The 20,669-nt window shown below is 40.4% G+C and overlaps 1 protein-coding gene across 11 annotated transcripts in view; it reads right to left on the bottom strand.

The window, feature by feature from the left end:
- The window catches only part of BRSK2 (BR serine/threonine kinase 2), a 305,642-nt gene that overhangs the window by 53,172 nt on the left and 231,801 nt on the right, over nucleotides 1-20,669 (bottom strand). For all 11 annotated transcript variants that reach the window (XM_064714734.1, XM_064714736.1, XM_064714737.1 and 8 more), the window contains exons 6-11: nucleotides 19,391-19,424; nucleotides 18,436-18,504; nucleotides 15,377-15,523; nucleotides 8,078-8,109; nucleotides 2,559-2,723; nucleotides 1,720-1,817 (exon numbers count right to left, since the gene is read on the bottom strand). In XM_064714734.1, the coding sequence (XP_064570804.1) occupies nucleotides 1,720-1,817; nucleotides 2,559-2,723; nucleotides 8,078-8,109; nucleotides 15,377-15,523; nucleotides 18,436-18,504; nucleotides 19,391-19,424 (545 nt within the window). The remainder of the gene's footprint in view (nucleotides 1-1,719; nucleotides 1,818-2,558; nucleotides 2,724-8,077; nucleotides 8,110-15,376; nucleotides 15,524-18,435; nucleotides 18,505-19,390; nucleotides 19,425-20,669) is intronic.

The raw sequence follows: 20,669 nt of genomic DNA, 5'->3' as shown, positions 1-20,669 counted from the left end.
TTTTTTTTGCAAGAGCTCAGACAATACACAACTCTCATGAACATGGTTTCTTCAAGCTGCTGCTATTAAACTGTTACTTGTTCTCTGCTTTTCTTTGTTTGTGCAAGGCCATTGCTAATGGCTAATGATGAGATATTCATCAGACACATGACTGCTCCTAATTAAACCTTGCCCCATGTTCTCAGAGATACCGCTGGGAACAGAGGACATGGAAATCCCCTGTGGAAGAGGAAATACAAACACTCAAAGAATAATGCTCAAATGTGTGGGTGAGGCACATAGATGCAGTCAGTGTTTCCCTGTTAGGAAACATTTTCACTCCCTGCACAAAAAAATACAAGAGTGGACCATAATATTTCAGTTCAAACCATGAAAATACTTTGGCATGTAGAAGAGGTATGCATTGCATTTAGGGCATAGCTACATATTCACTTACATGCTGGGTTTGAAGATTCTAGAGTCATCTTGTTTTTTTTCTTATGACAAAAGCATTTCTAAAACAAGATGATGCTGTCCTTACACGGCAGGATAATCTGTTTGAGTCAAAAGCTGATTAGCGGAGTGCTAGATGACAAACTGCACTGAACAAGGGGCTTTGGACCACAGGACCTGCAGCTGGCACAGCTACCCATCTTCATCAGGATCCTTGCTAACATGGTCTCTGTAGCTCCACCCAGGCAGGAGTTTAAAATTGCTGTGTTAACTAAGAAATTTCATCTCTTCTCCTGTAGAAGAGATTTCCCTGCAAAATTATAGGGCCTGGAGCCTGGAACTTGGATAGGTTAATAATTTAATGAAGCATTAGCAAATGCTATGCAATATAGCACTGCCCTGAAAGCTCATGAGATTCCAGGCCTTCCAGTGAAAATAAAGGGCACTTTGCTTCTAGTCTTCAAAGTGCTCAAGTACAATACCTGAAAATCTCCACATTTCTATGCAAAATTCTGTTTCAGATAATTGCTAGAAGTGACTAATCCTTTATTAAACTTGTCTGCACATCAAGACTCCCTTATATAGTTAGCTCCTTGGGAAGCAGTTTTCCTGTTGTCTGGATTAGTGGTGATGAGCAGCATCCTAAAAAACCAATGAATAAATAGGAATAAAGTGGTATCACAAGAGCTTTGTAAGGTATGTAATCTTATTGTGAATTAAGCTTTTAAAATCTTTCTAAGTCTAAAAACATGGGAATTTGATTTATGTACTATAAAACAGCTAAGTTATATGATTCATACTTTCAGCAGTGCATGTATTCACTTCCAGAGAAGAGAATGTGCACATATGTAACTGCAGAGGGATGCAGCTACACAGTTTCTTACTAACTGAAGTCCGTGAGCAGCCTTCTGCAACACCACACTGAGACTTGTAATTAGAAAATTCTGCCACTAGATTATATTGCTAAACCTCATCTGCCTGCATAGAGTCAGCCTGTGCGTTCACAGCTCATTTTTTAAGATCCCATTCAAGACCTACTTGGATGTTTCTGCTCTGTGAGACAGGCATGTCTTGAAAGATGAAGCCTTCTAGTTTAACCACAGAACAGACCTGCCTGCCCCAGGCTGAGGATTCTCACCAGTGCTGAGTACACCATTCCAGTGGGAAGGTAACAGCGATGCTAGGGTTTGGGTTTAAATTAAAATAAAATCAGAATCTAAAAAAGAAAAAAGTGAAGAGGAACTAGTTCAGACAGGTTTATGGTGACTAAGGTCATATCTGCAGTACCTATTTCATTTCTAGGGGGAAGATCCTCATCTTCATGACTAGGATACCTCTCCTTCCGGTCAAGCAGAAGAAAATAAATCATTTTTTCTTGGTTTTCTCTGAAAAAAGGAAGAAAAAAACCCTTTTACATTTGAGAAGAAAAAAAAGGTCAACATGTACATAAAATTTTCTCATCAAATAAACAGTCACAGTGACTCTAAATGAGCTGGATGTGGTCATAACATGTACATGACAGCTAGATACACAACCCAGAAAGCTTTTCAGACCCTTGCTGCCTCCAACAAGCAGCTAGTGAGGAAAGGAAAGGAAATAAGATTCCCATATTCCACAACCCGGAACAGAGGCACAGACAGTCAAGGTTATGTGTCCCCAGGAAGTTCAAACCAAGAGTGGCAGCCACACAGGTCTCCTGAGCTTCTAAGTGCTCTTTCTACCACCTGTCCCTCTTAACACCTCAGGACTTAGGCATAGGTTTGAAATAAATAAAAATTTGGAAACAAAAGCATATCCAACACAAACATCAGCAATGATACCTCCCCATGTGGACTGTGCAGCCCATGTTTTCATGAAGTGACCTGGCTTGGCAGCTAGGGAAGAAATAGCACAGTGGCTGCATTGCTGGTCAGGCTGTGAGCTTCTGACCCGTGGAGCAAGAAAGGCTCAGTGCTCGTTCCCATCACCTCACCAGCAAATGAACTGCCAGAGGGTGAGAAGTTCTTACCAGTCACTCAGAGAGAGAGAGAGAGACATCAGTTAAAGTGCTCTCTACCTCTCCCCAGGTTCATAAGCATCCCAGCCCCTGGACACCCAACTGATATGAAGACTGAGCAAGTGCTTACTCTTCCGACAACAAGTCCTGTAAGAGTTTATTTCGGTCACGGAAGCAGCCTAACGAGTGCATGCTATCTAACACGTCTGGATCAATATCCTCCAAGGAAGGCAGAGAACGAATCTGCACCTTTCGAGGGATTGGTTGCTCTGGTTCTGGCTCATTCTTACCCCCTCTGCAGAGGAAAGAAGATGAGAGAGAGAAAGGGGGAGGGAAAGGAGAGAAAAGAAACATGAGTCACAAATGAACCCATACTCTGAAACACAGCCTGCAGCAACAGATGGAAACAGCTTGCTAAATTCCCACTGAGAGACCAGAGCTTCCAACCAGACAGATATTATTCTCATAAGAAACTGTCATGAAGACTAAGACTGACCAGCAGGTTGTGGATTTGGGTCTTTAATGAGAAATGTCTGTGTTCAGCCAGCGAGGCAATAGGAACTTCACTTACCAGTGCCCTTGTAATAGAAGCAGCTGCTCAGCATCCTAATGCCAAACATTTATAAAACACTACATGTTTTCAGAGATTTTGTCTCATCAGCTGGCCAGACCTCAGACTATCAGGCTGAAAAGTACAAGCTGAATGATTCCCTATCAAAGAAGGAGCTCTGAACACTCTTTTTCACCAATTCTGATTATGACCGGCACTGCAGCAGTTTCTTTCGTTAACACTTCCAATGTGATTAAGAGACCTCATGCTCAGGCTCCTACTTGACACACTTTAAAGGGCTTTGGGGGAAAACCATGCTGCTTAATTACACACCCAAACATGACAATCTCCGCTTCTCTTAAGACATGCAAATTTGAAAATTTTGGCTCAAGTGCAATGCCCGAGGTCAGTGGCAGACCTCAGAACACACCATTAGCAGTAGAACATATTACTCTTTCAAATGTAGTTAACACAGGCTTTCTGCACAATTATCTCATCCCATTCACTAGGCTCAGGAAATATTGATTATTCATTGCAATTAAAGGCCATGACTGCAAGAAACAGGTCAAGGTGTCAGGGTATATCTAACTGACTAATGATATATATTGCAGACATCCTGAATATCCTTTGATTTTCTTTTGGAAGGCAGTGAGCAATTAATGTAAACTCTATCCACTCAAAGAGGTGGGTTTGGTGGTGGTGTCTGTGTTTTGGTTGGAGAAATTGTCTACTCTGAACCTCAGCTATTTCTCAATAGCTGCTTCATGCAATGTTGAAGTTTCCCAGCTCCGTGAGTGGGGTCCTCCCCTTCCTTTATGTGGTTCAAATGTGTGACTGCTGTGTCCAAGCTCCCAGCATGGACAACAGCAATCAGGAATATTTCAACTGTCACCATTTGCTGTTTGTAGGGGCTGTGTTTGGACTAGAAGAGATTCTTCTTTTTGATGCTGGAAAAAATAGGGTGGCCACAACTTGTGAATTTGCTCACACAGTTTAAAATATTCTCACTCAATGTAGCTATCCAAGGATCTACACAGAAAAAGGAGTTCCAATCCAAATGTCCTTACTTTTTCTTGTGTAAGCTAGAAATCAGCTCTGATAAGTTCATATACATGAGCCCAAGGTCTCAGCCAGTGTACCAAAAATAGAGACCATACACCTTAAAAAGAGCCAATGCAGATTATCTCCTCCGAGGTAAGAAAGCAATACTAAGTCAATGTATCCAGAGTAGGACAGTCACATGCTGGGACAACCACAGGAGATTGCTGAGTGCTACCTGGAATTCATTTTCAAGCAAGAAATGCAGTTGTGAGGCATCTGTTCTGTTTGTGGGACATCACTTGCAAAGTCTCCTCAGAAATGTTCGTTTTATCTTCTTCTGAAGCAGTAAGAATGTGCTCAGCCCTACCTGGATGTCATGGAGTCACTCTGGTACTCATTACATGGGTCATGACAACATGGGTCAGGATCCCACCTCTCTTACGAGGAGCACTAACACATACCCTTTCAGTTTTACTCAATTTAGGGGACTGTAAGTAAACACGGAGGACATAAAATCTGCTGCTACTTGGGATTTGTTCTTGTGTGTTAAACCACTAAAACACAGCTTCTGATGGCTCCATTGCAGAAGTGAGACTCTGCAATGCCACCATGATCCTGAATCTAAGGGCTAAACTCAAAAATCCTTGTTCAACTAAAGAAACATCTTATTCCTTCTAAGAGGTTACTACTCCTACCTCTTAGAATTAAGATCTAGCTCTCAGAAGGTAATAAGCAATGATTAGTTCATAACCTTGCACTATTAAATCCAGTGATGAGCTTGTCATTAAGATAAATTCTTGCAGGGTAGACCTTTGAACAGCAGCTGAGTGTTTTTGCTTTTTAATGATCTACAGTTCACTTCTGAAAAGTATTGACTTAATTAATCATTCGTGTTACAAGCAGATGTCCTTAAGGTAATTAAAAGAGATTAAAAAGAATTATTGTCTTTCAAAATTTCCAGGAAACCTGGATTTCCCACTAGCTGCCCTTGTCTGAACAGAATATACAATTTTCTTTAGTATCAGTCAGCACAGGAGCCGTTTCTAGAGAGCACAGCTTGCCATCCTCCCTGCACTCCAGGGTGGCATTTCCTTATGCCCTGCACCTGGTCAGCCTCAGATACAGTCAGGAATTTTCACACCGCCTCATCAGGTACAAGTTGAATCTGCAAAGAGGTGTCTTGTCATTTGGCAGCGCAATTCAGAGCTTCAGGAAACGAAAATCACCGGGTCTGGGCTGTGATTGGCATGACTGCAATGCCTGTTCCATTCTCAGTCTAGCAGAGTGACAAATTTGTTGCATTGCAGCCCACACAGACATCAAACAATGTCACACAGTGACTACTGCAAATCACATATATTTTTTTAAAGGCCCACATGAATGTAATTGCTGCTTTAAAACCCACCCTCTTTTGTGAGGATTGGTGGATACAATGGCTGTGATTCCTGATCAGGGTGGACTTTTTCAGTCTCTCCATGAAATTCTCTCATGAATTTCACCGAGATGCCCATTTGCATCAGTGCAAAGCAAAGCAGAACCAGTACATTTATTCTTTTTCTTGATTTAGCAAGTTGGTACCTTCACAATTAAGGCAATATACTCAACGTTACAGGAGTGGGTATTTACCATAATAGGTAATTTTATTTGTCCTCTTACTTTATTAAAAAATGTGAAAATAACTGCTGTTTATTTTCTGGTTTATGATAACCTGCATTTGAGGTAAAAATAAATTATTTCAATTAAAAATGCTTGAAAAACCTCACTGAATTAATTTGGGTGGGAGAGCAAGGACTGGAGGTTGCTGAGGAAAGGTTTCACTTAGGTTTCTTTCTTCCTTTTTCAGCCTTGTGAATCATGATTTCAGCTTTCAAGACCTCTTTCTCTGCCTGCCTAAATCTGCAATTAAATCTTTTCTTCAGTTTTATAGTAGCCTCAACATTTATTTGAAGAATCAAGTGAAACCGCTTCAATTTTCTGAGTACAACTTTCAGGTCAGTAACCTATAGATGACAAAGGATGAAGATTTTACATAGAATAGTAGATAAAATAAAGAAAAAAAATTAAGGGGTGAGCAAAACAGCCATAGGATAAAACACTACAGCCCCTTCTGTGTCAGCATGAGTATTTCCAGGCAAAATAAATGCAAAGAGGTTGTGAAACATTACCAGATGAAAGCAGTTGAGTTTTGGAGACGGCAAGATTATTCACTGACTAAAATCAGCCACAGGATGTTAACCTCCTGAGGTCAACCCTTGGCCAGTACAGAGAAAATGAGAAAGAGACTCATTAAAAAAGCTATTTTGAGCAGAAACTTCTTTTTAGGCAATCTGAAGGGACATCTGAAAGAGCCTTTCTGCACTGACTACCCCGGGAGTCCAGAGGAGACTTCCTTTTGCAAAATCCAGTTTCTACTTCTGAAAACAGCCTCAGATGCTGTTTACTGAGTCAATTATCAAAGAGTCTGACCTTCATTGAGAAGTACATGACAGTGTTCAAATGTTTATGTCTCCAAAGGAAAAAAATTTTCAAATTCTAAATATAGACTAAAGTAATGCACACCTGCACAACTGCATATGTGAGCCTGGGACAACAGTCCTTCAACAAGTGAAAAATTCCAGGCAAAAATCTTGAGGAGGATAAAAATAACAATATACATGATCAATGACTTTTCCTTTAATTTCCAGTTCTGATAAAAGCCTGGAGAGTGTCAGATGATTTCACTCCATGAAGAAACAGAGGGAATTATCTGTGCAATCTGATGTAAACACCATTTACTTCTGCAACTGCTAGCAAGACCTTATAGGAGGGATTTTAGAGATTACAATTAGAGATTTCCCCACTCCATTTGTTCAATATTTACCCATGAGAGTTTAAAAAAAATGAAAAAAGTATGTGTAGGAAACCTCCAGTACTTCTTTGGTTTAAAAAGGTGCCATGTCTGGTAACTGAAGAGAACATGGAAAAGCCATGGGCAGAGTGCTGCCACTATTTCAGGTAAACTAAGGTTTTTGTAGTTCCAATTTTTTTCTTAACTATTCAACAAAACCCCCTCAGGTCCTACTGAAGTCATATAAATCCAGAGGTGAACATGGCCCATAAAATAGAATTAGAGAAAACAAAACAAATAAAGAAAAAGTGGGTTTTTTTTTTCATGGTGACAGGTTTATATATCAGTTCACATCATCCTCGAGTACTTCTCAAGAGTAATGACAGGATTATGAAGGTAGGACTTTCCTTATCACCCACCTGGGAAATGTGTCCAAGCATAATTTCCTTGTTTATTATGTGAAATATTCTCCTTAATTTGATTAGGATATCATAGTAGAAAAAGTTTATTTACTTAGGCTTCTTGAAATACTACTAAGGCTACACAAAGAGCAAGGTCACTTTTAAAAGCCATCAATCTTCCTTACACCCAAACCACCAGACATGTACTTTTCTCACAGACCTCCTGTTTCACTGTCAGGACTGCTGTTTTTAATCAAGTCACAGAAGTACTCTCACATCAACAGGTTACAAGGTCAGAAACAGCCTCATAGTTTGCTATGAAAAAGGAGTGGGATTATGAGACAGAGAAGCTCTTGGTCACAGGTGCTTACTTATCAATACCATCATTTTTGTTTCTACTTCAGAGAAAAGCCAAGATGCCAAGAAGGAACAAATGAAAGCTTTCTTGTCAAGAAGGTATTACAAGGGATTGTCTGTAGCACTTGGATAGCAAACTAAATATGGTTGCTAGGTGGGTATTTTTTTGCTGATCACCTGCAGGTATCTCTTTAACACAGCAAGTTGCTGGACTGAATGTCTTATTTTAAACAGTTGTTAGCCATTGTACAAAAAACGTTCCTGGGTTGGTACATATAAATGCAATTATATGAGTAGCAAAGGGTAGAAAAATAAAAAATAAGATGTTTCTCTGTTCTCTGCCTCTTTTTCTCACATATATGAAACCTGCTTTCAAACTCCAGCCTCACTCTTCTAGTGGTTTCTTCACAGAACACTAGAATACCAGAATCAACAATGAACGTATGCAAAAAAATTTTTAAGAAGTTACTTACATATACCATATGTGTTTCTGAATATGTTCTAGCTGTAAAGGAAAAGAAAACAAGGAATTAGTGCTGTAAAATAGAAAAGGTAACTCTACAAGTCATCCTTATTCAAGGCTTATTCAAGTATATCCAAAATTTCAGAGATGGACATATGCATACAACAGAAACTTTATGCTGCATAAAGAGCTACTCATCCTACTGGAATAAATACCCATCCCACTGGAAATGGCACTGTAATTCCAGACATAATTCATCAGTCAGGAGCAAGTCCCAGGCAAATGCTGAGTGCAAAGCTTCACAGGTAACTGTTTTGGAAATTCAAGCTTTTCCCTTCCCAAGTCCTTCCCTCTGTAATCTAACTGCTCCTTTTTGTATGTGCATAATAGCTGATTCTTTATACTTGAATTGCATTTCTAGTTTTGTTTTGGGGAAAAAGAGAGAGGAAGAAAGAAGAAAATAGGTTCAAACAGATAATTAACAAAATAATTTGTGCATCTGTGGCATGACCTTCCTGGATACAGGACACATTCTAGATTGGCTTCACATTTATCACTGAACTCCAAGGACCAAGCAGAAAAAGGTTCTATGCAATTTACTAATTCTGCACCTGAACATGAGACCACAAATTTGTTTTACTTCCCTCTTTCCTGTTCTACACATGAGAATTTCACTATGCAATGAAGGACTGATTAAAGCTGAAAGTAGCCACAACCACCTATGGAAGGCAGATTCCACCAACATTACAATGACATCTTTTCCCACAAGCACAGGAGAAGAAGGCAATATGATTTTTCCAAGAGAAACCCTTAACAGCAGACAGAACAGAAGGTTCATATGACGTACATTCAGCAGAACCTTCCAAATATGTTTTGTTTTAATCATCACAGCAGAAAATAACTTTTCTTAGATGTCCAGGGATTATTTGTTATGTGGGAATTTTTTTTATATTCATCATTATGCAGCACCTTTGTAGGTGCAGAACAAAATGCATACTCACTGCATATGGGCTCACATTTGTGCAACTTTCAGGGGAAAGATAGGAGAGAGCTGGAAGAAAACTCATATGAGAGGAAATCACAGACCAATTACAATGGTCAGGAAGAATGGTGACAGCTGTCCTGCTCTTATTACAGTCCACTTCCACAATAATTAGAATCAGAGAGAAAAAGAAACAAACAGAAAAGGATAGGAACAGACAAACAACAAAATCTCAAAGATACAAAGTGTTTGCCACAGAGACCAAGGAATCAGAGACCTTTGTGCTATGGAACAGCTCCGTGTCTGGGAAAGCAGTAAGACATGAGTTTGGCTAAATATGAGATCATTCTTTTAAGTAAGTCGGGGCTTTTCCTGAAAACAAAGAAACAATGGAATGCAGCTTAGGAAAGCATGACAGGAGGCTGGAGGGAACAGTGTGGGAAACAAACAGCCTCCTTGAAACCCCAGACTGCATCAACACTGCAACCAGAGGTGCAGCTGGCACTCACATATCTGTCTAAGCAGCACCAATGCCCCCAGCACACAGATCCAGCAGCCCAGGCAGACTGGCACAGCTTCCAGCCGTGGCACCAGCCTGCCACAGTAACTCCCCTTCATCACAGCCCCCTGCATTAGGCATCCTCTAACCCCTGCTCTCTTCAGAGCAAAGTGGAGTATTCCTGACACACTGTCACCTCCCGGGGAGATGAAGACATGATTTGGGAGTTCCCCCAACAGCCTGGAGACACAGCCCTCTTCCTTCTGATTCTGTGCAAGCTGAAGTTCAATCACAGAACATAAGGAGAGCCTGTTTTGTACAGCTTCCATGGGGCAGGATTTTAGAATTGTTCCTTAACAGATGTATAGCTCTGTGAGGATCTGCTAAGGGGTGAACTGCGCCTCCTGTGCTGGTAAAACCACATCTACTCATTATTTCCCATACACCACATGGAGGGTTAGAGAGATTAATGATTTCAGACAAGATGCAGATGATACAGCTATGCAATGTCCAAGTCTCTTTCATGCTTGCTTTTTCTGCTGCATTTTTTGTCTCCATGGGACACTGTGCTTCTGTGTGCCTGTGATATGCAGAAACACCATGGCAAAGCAGACAACAGCACTTCAGTTTCTGAGCTAGAGAGGGGAAAGAAAAGAGGGTCACCAGTCCATGTCTTAGTCACAGATCCTCTGGGCTCCTTCAGAGAAGATGTCAAATGACTCCTGCCCGCCCCTGCTGATCAACCTCCTCCAAACTAATGAACACACAGCATTTTTCTGAAAGAGATGCCCCATTGCACCTTGGTACACATCTGAAGGTGTATGACAGCTCTCATGGCTGCTGTTTACCCACACATCTGCCGCTCAATCCACATCAAAACCATTGCTGTGAAATATGCTGAGATATCCCAGATATGAAAAGTATTCTACAAACCCATTTTCTATGCTGATTCAAATGTAATTGCATTGAAATGTTATTAGAAGTGTGCTTGCTGCTGCCAACATCTTCACTACCGTTCTAAAGGTGATTAATTAATGCTTTGTTGCTTTTTGTCTGCATTGAAGTGACAGGAGGGTTATGGGAGGGCGATTGGTTTTGACAAGGAGAAGTCTGCATTCTTCCTACTGTGCAGTGCAGGGGAGGGAGATACACAGTGGGAGCTAATCTCACTCCTGCCTTCATTTAAACACAATGTTTAAATGTGTTTAAGTGACAAAGGCATTTAACAACCCTTCCCAGAGGGTTTTTCTTACTGTTTGCACATGAGTTTGCCCAGTTTAATACCATTTTATGGAAGCTGCAAAAATGCTGCTTCCTAATGCCTCCTAGTCACTGCAGGCAACTGTCTCATGACATCATCTCCGAAATAACAAAACATGCTCAGATCCACTGCACATGTACAGTCAGAGAGATTTCTGCAGGCTAAGATGCTGTTATGGAAGGAGAGGGAGAATTCCTTTATCATGGTTTTACGTAAAAATACTTCCAAATACTAAACCTGTACAGTGAAGAAGCATGGAGGAGCCTCTCTCACAGATGAGAGACCCACTGTGATACAGAGCTGCACAAGCTCATCAGTAAAAGAGGTCTCCTCCCACAAAGAGCTTACGTCTGAATTCTAAGGCAGGGAACAACAGATGGAGACAGACAGGCAGATGGAAAACAAGACAGCGCTGTCTACATCCTCGGCACTGATCTCAGCAGAGCAGTTGCCAAGCTAAGAAGTTCTGCCCTGAAGAAAAACTTTCTTAAAGTCTGTGGATATAGATGAGGGCTTCTGAACTTGAACTCATGTCAAATTTCAAACTTCCCTGTCCGGAAGAAGACCAGCCTCAAACCCATCTGTGCATCCACACCTCAAATGAATCTTCTTCATCCAGAAGATCCCCTAGTCTGAGCTTTAAACCTACTGTGTAATGTCAAGACACAAAAACCCTGTGGCTTTTCTTGGCCACACAGTTCAGGCTGGCAGTGCAAACAGCACTGGTAAAACCATTACCCATTTCAGCAGTAGCAGCTGTAATAAAGCAGCCTCCAGGGACCTTGACATGACCTCCCTACGTCCACGGGGCATGAACAGGCCCTTGGCAGCCTAAATACATCAATTGGTCAATTGCCTCCATTCTACAGGTTGTAAAGTGAGAAAATTTTAATTATGGAATAGGCACCTTGCCATAAGGCCTTCTACAGAAATTAATCAGGTGAGTTTTCCCTTCTTAATTTCTTAATATTCTTTAGATTCTGCATAGCATGATTAGCATCAGATCCAAGAAAAAACAAAATCAGAAAGCAGAGTGAAGATTCTGAAACTAGGTGCAATTAAAGGAATTTTTAGGTAATATTCAGGGATAGGTATTTTCACCTATGTGTACACCCAGCATAGAAAACAAGTCATTCTACTCTAGTATAAGATGTCAATGTAACAGCTTTATTGGAATAGCTTATTCTGCAATATCTGCTCTGATCCACCTTGCTCTAGAAACAAATTTTCAATAGTGCCAATCCATCCTTAAAAGAAAAGTGCCTCTGCCCTTTGTCTTCCTGGAGAAGAAAATACTGGCTGAGAGTACAACTGGTTTCTACTACAGGAGCTGTAATTCTCTGCTGTAGCAAGACTGAATCATTTGAAAAGCACATAACTACAAGAAACCTCATCCTGCAGTACTTTAGGCACCCAGAGCACACCTCCCTTAAGCCTTCTCAAACTTTATTACTACTTCACTTTTCCCTCCTGACACTATTCCTACTAGAAGGTTGTCCCAGAACCCCATGGATATACCTAAAATTCTTCTTGCTTCTAGTCCACTTTCCTTTAAAGCCATTTGACATATCTTTGGTTTTGTGCCAGTATCTTCCTTTAGCTTAAATAATCCTTCCCTCCCTAGTAATTACCTCTAATGAATATGCAGATGACCAGTACAACCCTTCTTAGACATTATCTGTGTACATTAACTGAAGCTCTTTTTATGCCATACTGTTCAGACAGGCTCTTTCAAATGCTGATCAACTTAGTACTCATTCTTTGTTTGACTTCACCTTTCATAAATATGGGTGGTCAGACACACCATCACCAGGAGCTAGGATCAACTTTTAATGAAAAGTTTATGTTTAATAAAAGAAAAACACAAAGTCTTTTATTTTACAGCATGTTTAGTAAAAGAGGCAGAGTAAATGAGAGTGGTCAAGGATGTCCCATTAACCATATTTGAAGCTATTTAACACATGGTGAGTGTGAACAATATTCCACTAAGTCTTGTTCCCACAAATGAATCATATACAAAGAAAGTTAATGCCTGCTTCTTAAGGCTGGAAAGGGCCAGCAACAATAATTGTGAGTACCCTCCCCTCCATTAATCTTCTCAAGCTCCAACACTGAAGCAAATGATGACAGTTAAATGTGAATGCTGGTTCTGTTTTTGTTGATCATTTTAACAGATGGACTGGGGAAGATGTGGGTGTGCTGTGAAATGGCAATTACTGCAGGGAGGGAAATGCAGTTGGATGAAAAGGAAAAAAGATACAAATCAAAAACAGAGGAACAAAGCAGAGAGGGGAAGTGAAAAATGAAAGAAAAAAATTCTAGTCACCTTACATTTCACAATATTTTTCTGCTGAATTCACTAGTGAGGTATTGAGCAAACGATCAGTAACAGTAACAGCTACATCTGTGCTTATTGTACCCAAGCTGCAATTTTGCTCACATCTTTGTATAAATACCAAATTGATTCAAGTGAGATATTTTCTAGGAATAGAGGCTTCCAAATAAACCCATGTTTACACCCTTTTTCATAGGACACAGCTAAAATAGAATTCAGCTCTCTCCTCAGAATGAACTCTATATTCCCAGCTCCTGTGCAGTAAACAAAGAGCTCCCTTCTGCCTGGCAGTCAAAGCAAGCAGCTCACTAACAGCACAGGAGTGTGACAGCAGCAGGGACAGCAAACCCACAGACCCTCATATAATGAAAAAAAGACTGCAGCTAATAACAAAGAGCCAACCTTTCTTCCTCCCAGCTCTCAGCTCTTTAATATGTATTATTTCAAACTCTTATTCATAATTCAATGGTTAGTGTGTGGCAATAACTACCTGATCTGGGTTTTTTTCCCTCCCTAAGGAAGCAAGAGGTTAATTTTGATCAAGAAAGGAAGGGGGATGAGTGTCACTCTGAGACCTTGAATTACCTCAACTGCTTTCTCTCCTATGCATGTACATTCCCAGCTGTATTGCACAACTCAAATTATTTAGGGTTATTATTTATTATTTTCTGCCCTGTGGAAAAATTCAGAACAATCTGAAGAAGGATCTAGCACTTGATGACCTGCTCCCTAACATACTTAGACCACTGGCACTTTTTTGAGAAAAAAAATCCCAACAAAACAAGAGAGAAGCTGGTATGTTTACATCATGGAAAGGAAGCTAAGCTTGAGAGGGACTTTGGGACTTTCTTGGCCATGAAGAACAGCTGTCTCATCTCTCAGGATATTGCTTTAACCTCTGCAGTGTTCTTTCTGTGAATATACTTGTGAAAATGTTATTCCTTTCTTTAAAAATCTGTTTTAAAAAGGTCTTCTAAGGCGCCTAATATATTTTTTTTCAATCAGTGCTATTTATGTACTGCAAAATGTGATGGCTACTGGGTTTGCAAAATACTAGAAATAACATAAACTTTTCCCCTATGCCACCAAATAGAGCATGACCTGGACTGGTAATGAATGCAAGAAAAACCCAGATGTCAGGTACTATTTCAGGGAGTTGTGAAGGGAATTTCAGTGAACTTCTTAGCAGAGAGGTGCCTGCATCACAAAAGCATCGTCACAGCTGGCACAGACTGATGCTACTGTTACCAATCTCAGCAGAGAGGCCAACCAGTGATCTGAGAGTTTATTTATAAATATTTTAGCAGACTGAAGAAGCAGGAGGAGTTTTAAATTTACATTTCTTTATACATACTCCCACTCAGAATCTGTGAGCTTAGTAAATCTGTATAAAATCATCACCAAGGCCTGACAATAGGATTTACAGGGGCAATCTACCCATAAAGGCACACGCCTCCACTGACAAGCAGGCAATCTTACTTTCCAAAATTATTATTTGAATTGCCAATGTTTTTTAATTCCCTAAAACATTAACACAGCGTCAGTAAAGGATACAATCACTTCACAGTCCTCACTCTTGCAGGGTCTCTGTTGTAGTGATGGGATGTATCCTAGATGCAGACTCAGAGCTGAATGCCAAGAGCTCGGCACTGTGGGACTAAGTGCTCAGGACCACAGGGCACAGGATGAAAGAGCAGACTGGCAGACACTTGCTCTGAAGGCCGCTAAAGGATAATGCAGAGCAAATGCAGGATAGAATACAATGCAGCTTATGTGGCCTGAAGTGAGAAGTCAACACTTCTGTCAGAAATGTAAGAAAATCACACTCTGTTTAATGGCAAAGCTTCAAATACCAGTACTAACACCTGTGACCTTCAAACACTTGCATCATGCCCCCAGCAAACTGCTGTATCAGACAGAAGAATCAGACAACTCAGGTGGACTCGAAAAGGTGTGAATGAGCCAGTAGCTCTGTGATAAGCTATGAGGGATTTCTCCTAAATGCTTAGTGTTACATATGAAAGGGAATCATGAGGCTACAGAATAAACACAAAAGCAATCTGTCCTCAAGACTCAAAAGAGATGGTATTCTTCCCAAAGACCCCACCAACTCCACTCCTTTGCTCAGGAGGAAACACATTGGAATGCCACCAAATCACCAAGTTACCTTCGCTGCTCAACCATTCCTGCAACAAAGCGAGAAATGAAGCCTTGCTCATGAATCCTCCTTACCGTGAGACGTTTCGAGGCATCCACTTCAATCATCCCCCGCAAAAGGTTCTGACAATCGGGGGGGATAAAATGGGGCATGTGGAACACTCCACGCTTCACCTTCTCCAGCAGTTGCCGCAAGTTGTCATCATCGAAAGGCAGGGCACCCTGCAGGGATGGGACAGAGCAGTCAGTGGGAGAGAACTGGAGACGGCCAAAGGAGAAAAGCCAGGATAAGCAGGTGAGAGAATGGAAAAGAGGAAGTCAGCTCATAATACATTATTATGAGTGAAAAAACTTTTTATCCATTGAAAAAACAAAATTTCTTAGTGCTGCTGTATTTCCTCTAACATAGGAGACAAAATTGAGGACATTGTTTTTTCTATTAGACCTTTAATTAGAAAATGACTACCAGTATAAAGTAAAATATAAAATATGAAATTGCCTTTCCAGGCAAATTCACCAAAGATGTGTGGATTCACTTAAATTCAGTTCAAGCTTTTGATCTGCTGGTATTCCTCCTGGGCGTACTTTCACAGCAGCAATGTTTATCGTCTCCTTATTTTTAATCTTCCTGAGACACATTTATTGCAGACATTGAAAAGGAGGTGAACAGCTTTTGAGAGACTTTCAGTAAAGAACACGCTCTTTCTGACAGAGCATTAAAATGACACAGCTGAAAGAAACCCCAACCAACATTAGCCTTTGGAAGCAGCAGACATTCCACCCGTTTAATATACTCCATCCAGTTCCCATGCTGTGGTCAGGTCATCAGTTCCTATTGCTTCCCTACTGTAGCTCACTTACATGAATGGCTTGAAGTTTTTTTAGCTGAAACTACATTTTGAATAGATCATCAGTTTGCCACAAAAAGCAGTAAAAGACCTATCCTTGCTGCAAGGACAAAAAGGAAAAAGAGAAGTCGAAATCTTTAGGATAACTCTACTGACTGCAGCTGATATCCTTTCATAGCAAGTCTGCACCTTCCTAGATATTCTCACTTCCTTCTTTCACTGCCTAATTCTAGTAGGTGCTGAGCTTCCTTGATTTCCAGGATGGCTTGTGGGAAGCTGCAAGCTGTCAGCTGCTGTGATAATGAAGTTTTAAGCTGTCAGCTCTGGCACTGCTCTTACTACAGTGAGTAGTCCATCTGTATAAGCAATCCTGTGTCTATGGTTTAGGGAGAACAACAGCTCCATTTACAGTGGCCGCAGGAAGCCACCTGATGGCAGCCACGACTGGGCACTGCTTACTGGTGTTTGTTCATTCCAGTGGCCTTGAAGGCAGAGCTTCTCCCTGCCTTCTGTAACCAACCTCCGGAGTTACCTGCATTTTTCCTATCCATTCCAGACTTAAAGGAAAATCAATTCTGATAGTTCAGTACTTTGGCTAATGCAATTTAAGCCCTGATGAAGTCAGAAAGGACACTGTGTGGCATTTCCTGAAGGTAACAACTACATCTCTTTTATTACTACCATCTGCTATCATATCTTGATAGTTTTCGCAGGGTTTGTCCTGACATAATTAACTGGCGAGCTCTACACTTTCCATCAATAATGGACTTATTTCAATAATTCTTCCGGCTCATGTGTGTATGTAGGAACAGATGAAGATGCAGCAACAGACACCCAAGCTTGACAGAGAATCCCCCTGAAAATGAAAAGCCTGCTCGACAAATCCTAACCATCTTGACACATTCTCTCTTCTGTTCTTACGACTTCAAGAAGTTATATTAAGAGCTCATTATATACTTTTATTTTATTAGCTATGAAAGCAACTTCTCAGTAAGAGATGACCAGGTGCTATCTAGTGTGACAGTTAAAGTTCTTCCAATGTAACATCAAGATAAAAAAATTAAAATTTCAAAAATGTCAGTGAATTGTAATGACTAAAAAGTAAAAAGGAATAAGATTGGTTAAGGGAAATTAAAGCATCATACTGAGATTACTTTAAGATATTCTGATTTGAACCATTAAAAAAGAATCAGCATGTCCTTTGATACAAAAAAACCTCTAAAATTTAAAAGTATTTAAACAAAAATAATATCCAGAATTTATCTCATTTTACACTGTACAAGTGCTTTTTCCAAAATAAAACATTTAAGTGAAGCAATTAGGTTTACTGATAAATGTACAAAAATATCACAATTTTACTTCAGGCTTGTTACTTTTATAATTATAGATGATCAGATAAACTATTACAGATATAAAGCACTTAACATGCACATAAAACCTATATTCATATTGACTATTTTACCTGCACGTGATATATGCTTGCATTAACATAAACTATATTTTCCTACATTATACTATGGAAATTGCTAATAACTGCCAAGCCTATCTGCCTTCAGCTGGACACCCTTTTGTTGGATGTTTAGGAGTGTTATAATAGAACTTCATTTCAGAATAAATTCCACAGAGAATTGAAACTCTGATCAAAAGAAGGATAAGTTAGACGATGGCACATTTTGAACACTTAAAGTATTACCGAGCCAGATGGAAACTAATTTAAACTTTGTACTACTGGCTCAGTTTTATATTCCCATGTGTACCAAATTAAAATGTAGCTCACTGCTTTCATGAAACAAAGATGAGGCTCTCAAGTCCTTCCCTGAAAAAATACTGCAGTTAATGTATGCATATACCTGCTGAAGCACACATATACATACAGCAGAAAAAAGTGAACACATCCCAAACCCAGCCACATCTTGATCCCGTGAAGGACGACTTGTTTGACACACTCTGTATCCTGGAGTTGTAACCCTACATATCCTTACCCATCAAAAAACGTGGTGCAACATCACAAAACAACAAAGAGCATTCACAAAGACAAGTTTTTGTTGGCTGCCTATGCTCTTCTGTGCAGGGCAACAGTGTTTCAAAGAAGCAGTGAAATATTCCTCATGCTTTTCCTTTGGGGCTGATGTAGAAATAAGAGGAAAGGATGCCACTGAGAGATACAAAAATAGAGGACTAAAAAAACCCATCCGTACATGATGTCAATAGAATTGCCATTAAATACAGCAGCACTTTCAGATTCTTCTTTTCTTTTTAAAGGCTAGTGCAAAGAAGATGACTCACCACTAGCAACGCAAACAAAATGACTCCGCAGCTCCAGACGTCTGCTTTCCTTCCATCATATTTTTCTCCCTGTGCAGTAAAGACACAGAGGTTCAAAAGACCGATCACTAGTAAATGAATTAATTATCCTTGAGGAATGAGAGAGGGGAGAACGGGAAACCCTACATTTAGTCCAGTTACCTGCTTCCCAAGTTGGCCTTCCCAACTAGGAGGAAGCCACTACACAGCCGGCTAAATGAATTTTTGTGAACATCAGCTTGCAGTCTTATCTGGGATCTGTGAGGAAAGGCTCAGAAGTGGGAGCAGGGCAGGAATGGTTGACAACTCACAAATTATCAGATCAGGCATTTAAACAGAGTAACAGGTGCCTTAAGGACATCTAGCAGGTGTGTGTTTCTCTGCCTTGGTTCTTCAGGGAGCGTGTCACCAGCCATGTTATTTGAAAACTCATAGTATTGTCTGGACAGCCTCTCCTGTGTGCTTCCTGTTTGACTTTACAGTACAGACATGCTTTGGAAGAGGGCAATCCTGGGCACTGAAATCTTGGATACTTATTTTCAGAGGACAAAGGGAAAGCAGGGGGAAAAATATTGTTTAGTGGAAATCAACATCACTGACAGTCAACCCCAGCTTTTCTACTGAGATGACAGCTACATCAGAGACAGGAAAGCTGAGGGGACTACGTCCCTTGGGTCAAAAGATCAAATTAAGCCAGGCTCCTGTACTTCTGTCTGATCACATGGGGCAAAGGCACTGTGAGAATAACATACCATTATTTCCCAATGTGGCTTGATTCAGGCCTGACCCAAACAAACAAAACTCTATTTAGGTTTCTTGTGGCCTTTTCTTTCCCTCTGCCTTGGGCAGACCCCGAGTACAGAGGATCTATCTGGGTACTTGTAATGAGGGACACTTCAAAAAAGGTATTTATGTACACTAATATTAACCAACTTACCCGGATGACTTCAGGACAAGCATAATGTGGTGATCTGAAAGACAAAATACAGTCAAATGAGCATGTAACAGCCTGGTATTTATGGTTATGTGCATTCCCATTTTGTTTAGCAGAATGATGATAGATTTGCTTATACAGAATACAAGTGCGCAAACCAGCACATTTTTCCTTACCTCAACAACAGCATATTTCTAACAAGCTCAGAAAATGGTCAAGAACTAGCATAATTTACAACTCTGTGGCCCTGCTACGAATTTCTTAAAAACAAGGAACGAAGGGAAGATGAGGCACATTCTGTGAGTATAAAATTCCAGCTCTCTAATCCCACCATTTAACTTGGCCTTGTATCTAACTAAAAGGAGGGCCCACACTGCAAAGCCTTTTACAGGAAAAAAGACAGATGCATCCCTAAACCACGTCTGGTGTCTCTTCTGCTAAGATGACTGTCATTTACACCAATGGTCACAAAAGCTGCCAATACATGATTGCAGCATGCCTTTTCTTTTTCTTTAAAAAAACAAAAAAGGATGGACAGTAGCACTATTACCTGGTGAGTTAATATATTCTTTTCACATCCTTGTACCCATATATCTCTTGCTTGATTCCTGGCTGAGAAGAGTTAATTACTTCAACTCGCCAGGTAATAATTTTAATTCCTAAAGATCATAGCCATGGCTATTTATTTTATAGCCTTCATTAAAGTAACTTGACAAGTAAAAGGGATGCAAACTGTCTGAAATCCGTGTGCAAATCATGCTATTGTTTATACTGACACCTCCCAGCAGTCCCTGAGCCTGTCTTCATTTGTGCATGTGTTTCTTGTGACAAATGCAATCATGGCTGGGCAATACCTGTCTCACAAAGTAATGAGCAAACTAGAAGCACAGCGAGGTTAGCTTTGTGCTAGGATGCTATATTAATGCCCAGTGAGACAGCCCATTAATTGAATTTCCATACACACTACATTATCTCGTGGCAAAATATCATCCCATGGGCACGGAATGCCCTGATTTGGTATCACAGCTTTTGGCAGAGCATGACAATAAACTCAGGGTACACTTGGGAGTGCAGCTACCTTGACAGCAAAGCTTCCAAGAGGAGAGAGAAATGCAGTTGATCCCTCAGAAATTTCAGAATAAGTGGAATTCAGCCACTTTATCCAATATTTAATACAACACCAATCCTGGGCCCATTTAAGAGATGGGTTATTCACAGGTATTCTAACCAGTCTGGCTGCTCAGTAGTGCCTTAGTTTAGACCACATTTTAAAAACCTTGGT

The sequence above is a fragment of the Zonotrichia leucophrys genome, chromosome 5 (assembly GCF_028769735.1).
Source record: "Zonotrichia leucophrys gambelii isolate GWCS_2022_RI chromosome 5, RI_Zleu_2.0, whole genome shotgun sequence".
NCBI classification, from domain to species: Eukaryota; Metazoa; Chordata; class Aves; order Passeriformes; family Passerellidae; genus Zonotrichia; species Zonotrichia leucophrys.
Note: the sequence above shows the minus strand (reverse complement) of the source record. Positions and strands in the feature narration are given on the sequence as shown.